The sequence below is a fragment of the Hipposideros armiger genome, unplaced genomic scaffold, assembly GCF_001890085.2.
Source record: "Hipposideros armiger isolate ML-2016 unplaced genomic scaffold, ASM189008v1 scaffold_25, whole genome shotgun sequence".
Lineage (NCBI taxonomy): Eukaryota > Metazoa > Chordata > Mammalia > Chiroptera > Hipposideridae > Hipposideros > Hipposideros armiger.
In genome coordinates this window covers 5321387-5336427 of record NW_017731375.1, presented here as the reverse complement: position 1 = coordinate 5336427, position 15041 = coordinate 5321387, and the positions used below count along the sequence as shown (strand labels likewise).

Here is a 15041-nt window from a genome sequence, read left to right as displayed (position 1 = left end):
TGCAGGGGCTTACAGGCAGAAGTATAAATCCTGCCGCAGCGGGTCATGCCCCAGGTGTTAAAAACTATCTCTAGCCTTGTCTAGATGAACAAGGTCCCAATGAGGTAGGGCAGCAGAGAAAGCACTTTGTACCCCGCCCGAGTACGAGGGAACTGTAAAGCGCTGTTATTATTGATACTTGAACAAAGTACTCACCATGTTTTCCCAGCACCCGTTTCCCCCGGTTTCCCTCGGAAGCACCCCTCCCTGCTCAGTCCGTGCTTAGGGTTATCCCAGGCTAGAGCGACAGGTGTGTGAAACAGGTGTGGCCCGTTTGAGCAGTGAGTCCCTTCAGCTGGGAGGATTAGCTCTGAAATGGGCGTGTGGTCTGATCCCCGAGAGCCACCAGGCTCAATCGCAGGACTTTGATCAGGCAAGAGACAGGATATGAGATAGCCTGGAGCTCCTGAAGCCATCTTGCCTCCACAGTGGGGACAGCTGCCTGAGAGTGGGGTCATCCCAAGAGGCAGGCCGACTTGAGAGATGGAGAGACTGAGGCAAGGCCCAACGTTCCCTGGATTTAAACTGGGCCAGAGTCTGGATCTACCTGGACTTCTCTGTTCTACTCCCTTTTCTGAGCATCTACGAGCTTTCTAAGCACTGTGCTTTACCGCCATTATGTCCTCTTACTATCCCAAGACCTGCTCAAAGGAGGTGGTCGCAGCCCCATGACAGGGGGGTACCTGAAGCTCTTCAGGGTGAAGAGATTTGGCCAAAGCATGCAGGTGACTGGGTCCTGGCTGCTGAGGGCTGAGCCACTCTGCTGAGAAGGCAGGGGCAGTGTCTGAACACAGCTCCAGTCTCCTCTGTCTCCCTGCCCTCAGGCAGGGATGCATTTCCTCTTGGAAATGTCACAAGGGAAGGGCTTGGACATCCCGGAAAGCCGGCTTCTTTGGCTCCATCCCTCACTGCCCTCAATTTTTCTTCTGACAGCCAGATTTGAAACAAATTAGATTTAGTGCATTTCACAATTTTGTTGAACAAATTTGTGAATTAAGGGAACAAATTAAATCCACATTTTTATTTGACATCATCAAAAATATGACATGCAGACTGGAAACGGACCTTCCTGGTTTTGGAATAATTTCAATGGAGCCCAAATTCCTACTTCTCAAGGTTTTTGTTTTTGTTTTTGTTAAATTTGATTCTCATTAAGACCTTTGGGAAGCATGATTGCAAATCTTACCTGAGACCTGGGTTTACGCTGGGCTGCAGCACCCACACCTGAGATGTCATTCTAGCAGGAAGGTCCCCGCTCTGTACCGACCCATCATTCACCTCTCTCCGGCTTTCCCCGTGACTCCCCCTGACCATAGCCCCGTTTATTCTAAGTTCCAGCACTTTTCTGTAACTGGACTAAGAGATTTCCCTGTTAGTGCCAACTCAAGTGCCCTTTTCTGAACTCTTAAGCAGATCAATAAATATATAGCTCATGTGGCAATTAGTTGGGTGCCTCTGACTCTTCGCCCAATGCCTTTTAAAACAATGAAGATATTTCACTTCCCCTGTCTTTGTTTCTTGGCTTCGCAGTAGAAAGACAAGCTATATGTAGGCAGGAAACGTGACTCCTGCTTCTCTCTCTGTACGTACCTGACATGTAATAGCATGCCATGAATATTTATTGTCTTATATATTTAATTGACATACGGTTACTTACCAATAAGGTGAGAACTTTTTAAGAGAGAAGGCGCCATCTTGGTTGGGCTTGATGGAGGAGCGGCTATGAAGCACCCTGGCTCTGTGTGAGGGCTTCAGTGCCAAACAGCCTGGGTTTGAAGCCTGGCTCCCACTTATTGACTATATGATCTTAATAATGATGTAATCACTCAATGCCTCAGTTTCCCCTTCTGTAAACTAGAAACGATAATAGCTCTTGACTGAGCCTCTAAAACAGGAACACAGGAAGCTGTCACAATTTTATGATTTCTTCTCAGTAATCCTTATATTCTTAAGGAATACATATGGCTAAGACATAGGTGGATTTCACCGAATCCACTTTTTGTCTACACTATCACATTCTTATCTTTAAAACATGTATAATCTGAATGTGGCTTCCCCCCCCCCAATTATATAAGCTGAAGGAAACACAATAAAACAAAGTAAAACACAGAATGAATCAGTATTAGCAAGAGAAGCGCCTGAGGGGGTGCATTAGGAAGGCTGCCAAATAGATCTAGTAAGGAAAAGAGAGATCGAGGAGAAAACCATCAATTAAAATTAATTAAAAGTTTTCAATCGTTTGTGATGCTGACCTCATGCTCCAGGTGCCTACAATAAGGAAGAGAAATGCGGAGAGCTGAGTAGTCATGACATTTCTCCAACTGGCCACCTTCCCCTTCACAAGACCAGGCCTGTCTCTTCCATCTTGCCCTCGTGGGTTACCTGGATCAGGACCTGAATCATGGCTCGGTCTACATGGCGTGCAGGGCGAGGAAGCCACGGGGAGCAGGGAGAGATGGGCAGACAGGTAAAGGGAAGCAGAGACCAGAGAGAGGCCAAGCTAAGGCGAAGGCCGAGTGCCAGAGGGCCTCTCCTGGACTCGTGCAGGGAGGGCTCCGGGAGCACACGGCCGGGTGCCACGGGTTCTCAGGGACCTTCCTGCTGCGGTCTCCGCCATCCCAGGTCACGGTATGCCCCCGGTTCCGTGAGATTCTGGCGCCTTGGCTTCACCACAATAAACCCTCATTGCCTGAGCAACCAGATTGTCTCGCGGTGCTTCATGGGCTCACAAAGCAAAGAGACAAAAGTCACAGTGGTTGGTGGGCCTGGCGTCCACGCCAGCATGGGCTGTCCCTGTTCGGCCCCGCGTGGGGGCCTCGGGTGGTGTCTGAGAGTTTTCAGGGCACTAACTCCTCCGCTCTAGCCTCGGGGGCGGTTCCATTCCTCAAGGATCTAGGCTTCAATTACTCTTGTTTCATGGATCCCCCAGTTTTTATATCCATTTCATAAAAATATTTATAAACGTATTTTATATGTGATATAAAATATGTAAGCATTTGCAATGTAATATATGAATGGATGCGTTTCTGTGTTCATGACCCAGCAGCGGCACCAACAGCATTCTTAGTGTCCCAGCTCTTTTATTTTCTTGCCTGCCTTGAACTTCAAGTGTCACAGCTCAGCCCTACTTAAGAGGAGAACCCCCGGCAAGCCTTTCTTTCCCCTTTCCCCTTGGCCTCCTCCCCGGGTCCCAGCCCCAGCCCCTCATAAGTGAATTTTGAAGATGAAGCAGGGGTCCTCGGCGTGCCCCTCTCCCAGAAGGGTGTCTAGCCAGTCCTCCAGGTTCTGTACCAGCTGCTCCAGCTCTCGCACCTCTGTCTCTAGCTTCTCCAAGAAAACGTGCAAGTTGTCCTTCAGCCAGTTCCTGATGACCTTTATCGGCTCATCTGCGGGATCCTTGGTGTGGTATTCAAACCCCTGAAAGGCAGACACCAAAGCTGCATTTTGAGCTTTTTCACGTGGGACCCCATTGCCACCGGTATCAGAAAGTTCCCTGGGCCTTCGCACATCCTGTTCCTTCTGCTTGGAATGCCGTTCCCCACCTTCTCCGCCTGGCCAGCTCCTACTTATCCTTCAAGACCCAGCTCACCCATGACCTGCCCAGATGTCAAGCCACGCTTGGCATCCCCTCAGCTTCTTTCTGGGTATCTTACCTGGGAAGCCACAGGATTCTGGGGGTGGTTACATTCCCTGATCCTTTCTGACACCTCCCAACTTCTTCCTGAAACGGGCACCAACACACCTCTGGGTAAAGGCATGAATGGTGGTGAAATAAACATGGCTGGTCACCACGCCGGGATGAAGGGTGGTAGGAAAAGGCAAGCCCCGGAGGCCCCCTCAGCACGCAGCCCTTTCCAGAGTTCCCCTCCTCACTCCAACCGCTCAGATCCCAGAACGCTCACCGGATATCCCTGTGCCCACGTACAGCACCAAGACGAGCAACACCAACAGCGTCTGGGGGCGAGAGGAGGAGGAGGAGGAGGAGGAGGAGGTGAATTGCTGGAGGGCAGCCGGGCACTGCTTCCCTCGGAGGGCTGGGCACGGGGCAGCGATCGGGGCATTTTTACAGCTTCACTCTCTTCTAGTGATCTAAGTCACATATGCTTACTGCAGAGCCCCCAAACGCTGCAGAGATGGATCACATGGGAACGCACTGACATCTCATGGGTGTGTTCCCTCCTTAGCCCTCCTGGGAATGAAGGGCCCACCTCTGTACTCATTTCTTGGTTCTTTTACATTTTTGTCAAAGGATCTTTAAAAGGAATCAATTTTATCATGGCACGTTTTACATAAATAAAATGCACACATTTCCACTGTACCGTTTGATGAGTTTTGACAAATGCCTATACCTGTGGACTACCGCTCCAATGAAGCTATAGAACATTTCCATCATTCTAGAAAGCTCCCTGTGCCCTTTAGCAGTCAGCTCCCTCCTGAGGGAGCCGCCCATCTGCTTTCTGTCTCTCCGGAACAGTGTTGCCTGTTCTTGAACTTCATGTGTGTAGAACCACCTAGTATATACTCTCTGGTGACTGGCTGCTTTTGCTCAACATAACGCTTCTGAGACGTCTCCAGTTTTTGTGTTCGACGTTATTGTACTATAGTGTATGAATATAGCGCAATTCATCGCTTTACCTGTTGATGGACTTTTAGGTTGTTTCTGCTCTCTTAGCAACTCCCAAATATACAAAAATATAGGGTATTATTAACTCTAGTTGCCATGATTTCCATCACACCCTCAGCCTCATGGGGTTTTGATGCAGGAGGGAGCCAAGGGGCTGCGTGAAGACAACGTGGCTCCCTGGCATTTGGGTCAGGCCAGGATCTGGAGGGGATAAAGGTGAGTGCCTTTTAGAGAGGTGGGAGAAGAGAGGGGGGCCCTGAGCCTGGGAGGGGCCTGGCGCCCACTCCCGGTGGCTGCATGGTGTGCCTGGGCAGGCCTTGGCACAGGGGATTCAGGCACACCTGCTGTCAACAGCCCGTCTGAGTTGAGTCGGTGACAGTGTCAGGGGCAGGGAAAAAAAATGGGCAGAGGATTAAGGCAGACACAGTATTGACTGACATTGAATTTTCCCCAAACTCACCAGATGTAGACGGAGCCAGATTTAATTTGACTTGAAATCATATATTTCTTACGTACCCAAGATTTGGACCTGCTACCACAACAAAGGAGATAAAAGATTGGCATAATTTGCCTCTCCCCCAGATAGTTTTCTTTATATATACTGGCAGCTATAGTCTTATTATTAACTTCAAAACCAAAAATAAATTACATGGCTGCAACATGGCTGGGACTTTCAGACACACTGATGAGTGAAAGAAGCCAGACGCAAAGGTGCACACTGTTTGATTTCATTCCCATGAAATTCGAGAACATACACAACTCATCTATGATGATAGAAATCAGAATCATGGTTATGGGTGGAGCGCTGGCTGGGAGGGGGCCTGGAGCCATCTGGGGTACCAGCATGTTCTGTAGCTTGACCTGGGTGGTGAATGCCCGGTCTGTACACCCAATGTGAAAACCATTGCCCTGCGCATTTAAGACCAGGGCGCCGTTTTGTAGCGATATCCCCTGGGAGTCTTTTTGTGTGAGACACATCGAGCAGTCTAATTCTTTGTAACGGCTGATCAGTATTTTGTGGTCTGACGGCTCTTCTGTTTCTTTAACCCACCCCCCTGGCAATGTGCTTTACAGGTTGATTTTTTTTTTTCACCAGCCTGCTTGCTTCTAGATTTCCATTTTGTGCTCTGTGGAGGCAAAGCAGGGAACAGTGACTGGTTTAGGGTTCAGTCTTTCTCTTTGCCCTGTCTTGGGGCCTGAGCCAAATCATTTCTTCCCTCTAGCCTGAGTGTCTTTACCTGCAAAGTGGATTTCGAAAGACACTGCAAGAGCTTTCATAAAGGAGGAGTGGGACTCTGCGCTTGACTCGATTTGGGCAGTGCCATGCTAAACGAAGTTCAGTGAATGTCCTTGCTGCAGGACTTCTCAGAGCCTTCATTGTGTCATCAAGCCGTGTAAACCTCCAAGAGGGGTTGGGGATATCAGTGTTCCCCAAATTACAGAATTCTGTTTGTGATTTTTTAAAAGGAGCATTCCTAGGGTCTGGTATTCGTGGACCACTTTTTAGGAAAAGCGGCAGCATCATGGGAGCCCGTCCAGGCCCCCGTCCTGCTGTGAGGTCCAGCATGAAGGAAGTCTTGACGCATGTGAACAAATCTTTTGAAAACGTATATAGATCAGTCATCCATGGCTCTGCTTAACATCCTTCGATGGCCTCTTCTTAAACTCAGAATAAAACCCCATCCCTTCCACAGTGTGCGAGCCCCAGCTGGCCTTCCCAGCTTTCTTCTCCAGTCCTCTCTCACTTCTCCACCTGGGAGGCAGTGGAGCCCAGGGTGACCTTGCTGAGGTTTCCGGAATCAGATGGACCTGGTTTCAAATCCCAGCATGTCCTGGCTGTGTGGCCTTTTTGTCTTTTTGAGCCTCAATGTACCCATCTGTGAATGAGGTCGATAACAGCTGCCTCTCGGGAATGTGGTAAAAAGTCATGAGACAGACTCTGGGCTGGGCTGGAAGCACCAGGCTCTGCACAGCAGGTGCATTTTGTCCATTTTGACAGAAATCCCAGGTGAGGTTTGAATTTTAGCCCTCAATACAGATGCTCCAAGAGCTCTCCAATTTGGGCATGTTACCCAATTTATTTGAGTTCATTCATTCATTCACTCATTCATTCATTCATTCATTCATTCAGTACTTATTATACACCAAGCACCATTCTAAGCACTAGGGCTATAGCAGGAAACTAAACAAAACCTCCACCCTCTGCTGGCAGTGCTGGGGACGAAATAAGAGTGACAGTAATGGCTTTGGGAAGAAGCACCTGCCCCCCGTGGCGTGTTCCTCCAGCACAGGCTCCAGGGAGAGTTGGGCTGAAGGCCTATTCCTGACTTTGAGGGCCTTCCAGTGAGTCTGGGGTGGCAGAGGGCGCCCAGGTAGGAGGGAAGCAGCCTGCACCTGCCCTGGCCTCACCTGCTTCTTGTCTTCACAGCGGCTGCCCCTTCTCTGTTCAGATAGCTCGGCTGCCACTCGCCCCCTGCTGCCCACCTGGTGGATCACCATGGCCTCAGGTCAGGCTGCCTGGGGGAAACAAGGTACCCCCACCTGAAAGACAGATGGGCACCCCCACACATACACACACCGTCCTGTGGTCACCAGGCACCCCTCAAGCAATGAGCTCTGATGTCACAGAAGGTGGGGCACAGTGAGGCCCCCACCTTGTCACCACCCTGTTTTTAGCCCTGTCTCTCACATTTTTTTTTTCAGATAAATGTAAAACAAACACCAGGAAAAATGCATCAGAAGATTATATTTCAGATGATGATTTTTCGATCTTTTCCTTCTATATTTTCAAGTTTTTAATAAAATGTGAGTTTTAAAATACAAGACAATAAAAGCCATTTTCAATTGAAATTTGTATTGATATAATTGTAGATTCACATTGGTAGCAAGAAGAAATATAGGAGACCCTGTGCCCTTTATTTACTTTGCCCCACGGGCATATCCCCTTAGTACAATGTCACTACCAGGGTATTGCCATTGATACAATCTATCAACCTTATTCAGAGTTCCTGTTGTACTCATTTGCATATATATATATTTAATTCTAAATAATTGTTGTCACATAACTAGGCCTGTATATCCACCACTACAGTCAAGATACAGAAGAATTCCAATACTGGGGGGTCCTTGTGTTCCCCTGGGATGCCGGCCACCTCCCTCCACCCTCTGCCTAACTCCTGGCAACCACTCACCTGGTCTCCATTTATACAATGTTATCTTCTCTAAAGTCTCGTATCAATGGGATCACATAGTATCTGACCTTTGGAGATTGGCTCTTTTGTACTTAGCAGAGTTCGCTGGAGATCCTTCCAAATTGTTGCATGCATTAGTAATTCATTCCTCTTCATTGCTGCATAGCATTCCACGGCACAGATGTACCACAGTTTGTTTAACCATTCACTCACTGAAGGACTTCGGCTGTTTCCAGTTTGGGGCTCTAACAGATTAAAGTGGATATGGACATTCTCATGCGGATTTTGTGCGAACCTAAGTTTTCATTTCTCTGGGATGCCTAAGAGGGCATTGTATGGTAATCGCATGATAGTTTTGTGAGAAACTGTCAAACTGTTTTCCAGAATGGCTGTACCATTTGACATTCCCATCAGCAATATATGAGTGATTTGGTTTCTTCTCATCTTCAACAGCGTTTGGTGTTTTCATTAGTTTTTACTGTGGACATTTTGGTGGGTGTATAGTGCTATCTCGTTGTGGTTTTAATTTGTGTTTCCCTGGTAGCTAATGATGTCGGATGTCTTTTCACGTGCTTTTTGCCATCTGCGTCTTCAGTGAAATGTCTGTTTATGTCTTCTGCCCATTTTCTAGCTGGATTTTTTTTTTTACAGTTGAGTTTGGGGGACCTTTATATACCCTTTTTGGGATATATGGTTTGTAAATATTTCCCCTCAGTCTGTAGCTTGTCTCTTCATCCTCTTCACATGGAGTTTTGTAAAGAAAAAGTTTTTAATTTTGATGAGATCCAAGTTATTAAATTTTCTTTTATAAATTGTGGTGTGTGTGTGTGTGTGTGTGTGTGTGTGTGTGTGTGTGTGGTGTATGTCACATCTAAGAATTCTGCCTAGCCCTAGAAAATCTTTTCTCCTATTTTTAAAAAGTTTTGTAGTTTTATGCTTCATCCAGTCCATGATCTGTTTGGAGTTAATTTTTGTATAAGGTGTGAGGTTTGGATCAGGGTCATATTTTTTTGCCTGTGGATGTCCAGTGGCTCCAATAGCATTTGTTGAAAACACTCTCCTTCCTCTTTTGAGTTGCTTTTGCACCTTTGTCAAACTGAATGCGTTTGTGTGGGTCTATTTCTGAGCACTCGGTTCTCTTTCATTAATCTCCGTATTTATCCATGCACACTGTCTTGGTTATTGTAGCTGGACAGTAACCCTTAATATTGTGTGGAGTGACTGCTTCCACTTTGTTCTTTGCCAAGGCAGTTTTGGTACTTCTAGGGCCAATTCCTTTCCATTTTCCTTTCCAAACTTGAGAATAAGATTGTCTATGTCTACAAAAAACTGGCTGGGATTTTGATAGGAATTGCATTAAATCTAGAGACCACTTTGGGGATAATTGACACCTTTACTGTGTGTGTCTTCACTCTATGCTTCTCCATTTATTTGTCTTCCTTGTTTTCTTTTATCAGCACTTTGTAATTTTCAGCATACAGATCCTACATGTTTGATCAAGTGTAGACTTAGATATTTCATTTTCTTTGGACTTCCCTCATAGTTTAAAAGCCCCCATCTACCAAACATATTTTGTGTGTTAACAAATCATTTATTTTCCACATTTTTATGAGTTAGTTTTCTCAGTTACACACGCACAGCTTCTGATTCGCACCCAGGTAACATTTACTTATTGAATACCTACTAGGCTAGGCATTTCACTAGTTTATTTTATTCCATCTTGTCTAGGCTGTAATTCTGCAGGTAGTTGGGGATTGAACTTGTTTTACTATCCATTGTATCTCGAATGCCCATTAGGCAGCCTGTTACATACTAAATGTTCAGTAAAAATATTTCTTTAATGGATGAATAATAAGCAACTTCAAACTGTGGGTTCTGAGAGGCCATGAGCTCTGGTGAGTACATTTTTGTATTCATAGTCCTTGGCTCGGTGACTATTTGTTGAAATGAGTAAAGCAGGTTGATTTTAATTTTCAGTGGAGAAGGTGAGGGCCGAAAGAAGGTTATTAGCCATAGTGGCTGTCGTATCCTCTGCCAGACCCCATGTGAAATGCTTTCCATACGTTATCTCATTTAACCCTCATAACTGCCCTGAAAGGTCAACGCTATCAGTCTCTCTGTCTGGACGCTATTCTCCTTGTTCAAGGTCACACACCTGAAGGTCACACACCCTGCCAGGGGTCCGAGTGCAGGTTCATTTAACTCCAAAGTCTTTGGCTCCAAGGAGTTAATGTCATTTCAGCCCAGAGCAAGGAAAGTTGCCATTCTCATTATCTATCTTTATCATGGGTAAGTAGATGGGCGATTCCGATTAAACTTTTTGAAGGATCGGAAGTAGCTATAGTCTCTCTTCCCTCTCCAACTCCATGACGACCCTAGTTGGGCACAGGGCTTCACACAATCTCCACTCCTTTTCCTTCCCCGTTCTCCCGCGTATCCTTATTATCATCCACAGCTAAGATATTTCAAGAAATGACTGAGTGCCCAGAAGTGGGCAAAGTGCTTTACGTGCACTGACTCACTGCATTCTTACAACTCTAGGTGGTAAATAATATTATCCCATTTTGCAGATGGGGGAGACTGAGGCTCACAGTGGGTAAGTCACTTCCCGAAAGTCACACAGCTAGTAAGAGGCAGGGCTGAGTCTCCGCGGGTCGGGTCCCAGCACCCAGGCTCTTGAGTGCCATGAGATACTGCCTTTTCCAAGGGAAAACTCAAGGCCCCTGCTCAAGCCAGTGGGAGAAGAGGAACTAGATCTCAAACCTCTTGCTCCCGCCTGGGGGCTTTTCAAATAGCATTTGTGTCATCTCCATGGCCTTGCAGTGCGATTGGCCTTTTGTGCTTTACCTCGAGGACACGTTTTAAGTGTCAACTGCAGATAGGTACCCAAGGACTGCCCATTAAACTAATTATGGGCATCAAAAGTAATGAATTGCAATCATGGAAAGAGAAGACGACCAGAAACATTTTTTTGGGAAACCCAATGGATTCTCCCAGGAAACTGCGCTGAGGAGCAGGGATGAGTGGGGGAGCTTCTGGGATTAGCTCTGAGGGCCGTTTTCTGGGCGTTCGGCCTCAGGACAGGGAAGAGCGGCCCTGCGGGGCTCTCACGGGGCGTACCCAGAAGCTGCTGTGAGCAGTGGGCTGGGGGAGGGACATGCTGGGCCAGTTGTGCCCCACCTTCTACCAGTGCCCTGCCTTTAGTCTGATGGAAGAAAAACGTATTTGTAACAAGGATTGCAAACTCAGATGCATAGAGGTACTGAACGATTAGTAAAATGAAAGGAGTAAGCTGGGTGTGCAACGAAAGGGCCCGGCGGGGACTGTAGCAAATCATGCATGCTTACAAGGACCAGCCAGTTGTTGCCATGAAAACGTGGGGTCCAGTGTTGCAAGATCTTCTGATTTTTCAAGAGAACCTAGAAATTTTATCTTTTTGTGTGATTTCCTGACTGTAAGTTGTGTAAATGTTGGCAAAAAATTCAGTGTTAGAAAAAAATAGTGTGTGGGCGAAATGCAGGCCACTGGTCTGTGAACTCTGACTTACTGTGTGTCTTCTGGGCCCAACTGTGGCTTGTCTCTAATCCTCACAGCAGCCACCCGCCATGTGAGGGTTCTTACTACGATGGCAAGCAACAGAAGACCCTACGACTAACTAAAGTCAGAAAAGGCGCGTTTTGGAGGGATGTCCAACAGGAGCTTCTGGAATTGATGGAGAGGCTGAAGATTTAGAGAAACAAACACTGGAACTGCAGACCAGGCTGTATCACGGGGACGGTCTGAACCCAGACCTGTATAAGGGGGCAGATGTTGGATTCCAAGCCAGGAAGGAATTCTAAATCCTTTGGGTGTCTGCATTAGTGATCTAGGGCTTCTGTAACACACTGTCACAAACTGGGTGGCTTAAAACAATGGAAATTGATGTTCTCCGAGTTCTGGAGACCAGAAGTCCAAAATCAGTGTCACTGGGCTGAAATCAAGTGTTGCTAGCTGCCAGCATTCCTGGGCGTGCGGCCGCGTCACCCTATCTCTGCCTCCACGGGCACATTGTTTTCTCCTCTCTGTGTGTGACATCTTCTTATAAGGACACGGGCTGCATTGGGGCCCACTCAGATCATCCAGGTCAGTCTCCTCATCTCAAAATTCTGAACTTAATGACATCTGCAGAGTCCTTTTCTGCAATATTAAGTGACATTCACAGGTTCCAGAGATTAGGATGTGGATATCTTTGGGGGACTTTTCCCGGCCTACTGCAGTGTCTTTGGGACACTCCCTGGAGATTCAAAGTTCTGGGCAGGGGCAACCACTAGGCTGGGCCTCCTCACAGGCCTGGCCTCTAGCTGCCAGGAGGTAGAGAGGAGGACGGGGCACCTTTTGCTTCTGCAGCGGGAAGCAGTGCTGTGCCACCCTCACATGATGGGTGATTCCTTCCAGGGAGAGAGGGATTTGGGATGTGGATCCAACCACAGTGTGCTGACCCCATCTCCCATCTGAGCTGGAGACCCTGCTCAGATAGCCTGGGGCATGTCTGCGCTCTCAGTACCACGAGGGCAGGGACCATCTCCCTGTCATCGTCTGCGGCATCCCCGCAACTTAACACCACGCCTGGCACTTAGTAGGTGCTCAGTATTTGTTAACAGCTTGCTGCGTCCGAAGTCTGCATTCTCTCCCTGATCCTGTTCCTGTAACAAGTGGTGCCGGGGATGCCAGACGAGCGAGGGGCAAATGTATACATTTACACACAGCCTTGGCATATGCCTGTCGCGGGGGACGCAGGCCACACCAAAAATACCCTTCTCCATGCCCCATTAACCAGAGGGCTAAAAGAACTGTGAACAGTGGACCAAAAAGGAAAAAAAGTGGGATTAATTTATGAGGCGTTCTGCTGCCTGGATGGCTCATTGCATACCCGTTTTGGCAACGTCTCTCCGTAATGTGCTTCTAGACTTACTGTACTCCGACATCCAGGGGCTCCTTTGTAATATGCCAAATATTCCGCCGTTATTGTTCTAGGCACCTCCTGTTGGTCATTGGGCTAATTTATTTCAGTCGGAATTTCAGGACCAGACACAACTCTTATTACTCACTGCTTCGAAGAGGGAATAAAAGAGCAATTGATATTTGGAAAAATGAAAAATATGTCCAGAATACTTTGGGCCCTGAGGCCAAGAAGGAAAAAAAAAGGGGGGGGGGAGCTGGAGGGAGAAACAAGGCGGGCTCACCTCGTAATGCACTCTGTCGTGGCCTGTCTCGGAGTCGCGGAGTCTAGAATGTCTGCAGACAAATGAATCAACGACAGGGCTCTGAGAATTCCTCAGACACCTGGGTCCTTCTGCACATGACTTCAGCCGCCACCTGCGGGAGCACGGGTGGAAAAGATTGCAGCGTAGAGCGCTCACCTCAATTAGTGGAGTGTGTTAAAATCGGGCTTCGGGGCGGAGGGTGAGGGAGAAACCCCCGTGGGTCTGTTGAATTCCTAAGGCCTCTTGCTCCCGAATCCAAGACTCTTCATGGAAAATTAACCAGGGATAGGGATAGAATTCTGAGACGCGACAGCCCGCTCACGTGCTTTCAGGAGCAATAGAAGGAGAAGAACCCTGCTGGTGGGTGTCGCAGTGATTGAGAGACATCCTGGGACTCCTATTAGTGGTCTTGCGGGGGCTGGAAGGGCAACCATCTCCTTTGCTGTGTGAGATCCTGGTGGGTGTCAGTGTGAACTCTGTGGCTGTGCTGTTCCTGGAAGTCTTATTTGAATGGCGTTTGGCAGACAGAGGGAAAGAAGGCATGGGTTAAGCTCTGTGCTGGCCAAAAAAAAAAAAAAAAGATGCACAGAGTGACAATGTGTGTGAACACAAAGGGGTGTCTCCACTCGCCTTGGGCTTTCTTTAAAGAAATCGTGGTGGACTAATGGTTAGGGTCCCAGGCTGTGGAGCGAGGCAGCCCCGAGGACAAATCTCAGTCTCCTCATTCATTTGCTGTGAGACCTTGGGCAGCACACTCGACCTTGCTATCTCTCAGTTTCCTCATCTGTTAAGGTGGGGATAAAAAAACCTGCTCATAGGGTTGTGGTAACCAAAAGAAAGAAAATGCATGAAAACTCTTGACCTGTAGTGATCTTCATAACTGCTCCCTTTGATTGCATATTGACTGCCAGGTAAATTAAGCACTTCGCTCATGGGATCCTTACAGCAAATCTTTGCGGTAGAAACGAATCCTCTCCATTTTACTGAGAGGAAACCGAGGCTAAGGGAGGTTAAGGGCTTCCCCCAAGGTCACACACATAGCATATGAATCAAGGCCTGTCTGCCCCCAGAGCCTGAGTTCTTGACACCCATTGTGTTACATGAAGATTAGGGTCTGAAAGACAGACACTCACAGTGCTGTCGAGGAGGGAGCGAGAAAGCCTCTTGAAAGGTCCAGCGCAGCCTCCTTTTCCTGTGACGATGGACAAGACGATTGTGTCTTCACTGAGCACTAGCTGAAGTTGTTATAGGAACATATGGAACGAAAAGAGCCTTTTAAACAGCAGAGTTACCCTCAGAGGGGCAGAACACGCCTCTGATGGGGACATGTGGTCGCAGAGTCCCAGGGAAGGGGTGGGACGCCCAGTCCTCAGTGCTGGGTTGGGAGTGCAGCATGGTTTGCGTCTGTTCTGAATGATTCTCTTTCTCTGGGATTGTGTATACAGCAGTCCTCTCTTACCTGTGGGAGATGCGTTCTAAGACCCCCAGGAGATGCCTGAAACCGCAGATAGTACCAAGCCCTATATACACTATGTTGGGGGTTTTTTTCCTATCTATACGTACCTTTTGACCTCAAGGAAGCACTTTACAGCCTCCCTTTGGCATATCTGAATTCCCAGCATCTCTTTGGAGCCGTTATGAAGTAAAATAAGGGCTACGAGCCTTGAAACCCCAGGGTAGTCGATCTGATCAGTGAGACGGCTATTGAGTGACTAACAACAGCGTGGAGACACTGGACAAAGGGATGATTCACATCCTGGGCGGGACGGAGCGGGATGGCGCGAGATTTCATCACGCTACTCAGCACGGCACGCAATTTAAAGCTTATGAATTGTTTATTTCTGGAATTTTCCATTTAATATTTTTGGGCCGCGGTTGACCACTGGTAACTGAAACCATGGAACGAGGACCTGTGGATAAGGGGGGATTACTGTATTTGCATTT

The 15041-nt window shown here is 47.7% G+C and overlaps 1 protein-coding gene across 1 annotated transcript; it reads right to left on the bottom strand.

Annotated features, from left to right (window-relative positions):
• Nucleotides 1-3243: 3243 nt before the first annotated feature.
• Nucleotides 3244-7162, bottom strand: SMIM23 (small integral membrane protein 23). Its single transcript, XM_019635946.1, has 4 exons — nt 7073-7162; nt 3942-3993; nt 3693-3760; nt 3244-3456 (listed from the first exon to the last, which is right to left on the bottom strand). The coding sequence occupies exons 1-4, from the start codon at nt 7160-7162 to the stop codon at nt 3244-3246; spliced, it is 423 nt and encodes a 140-aa protein (XP_019491491.1).
• Between the last annotated feature and the right edge of the window lie 7879 nt (nt 7163-15041).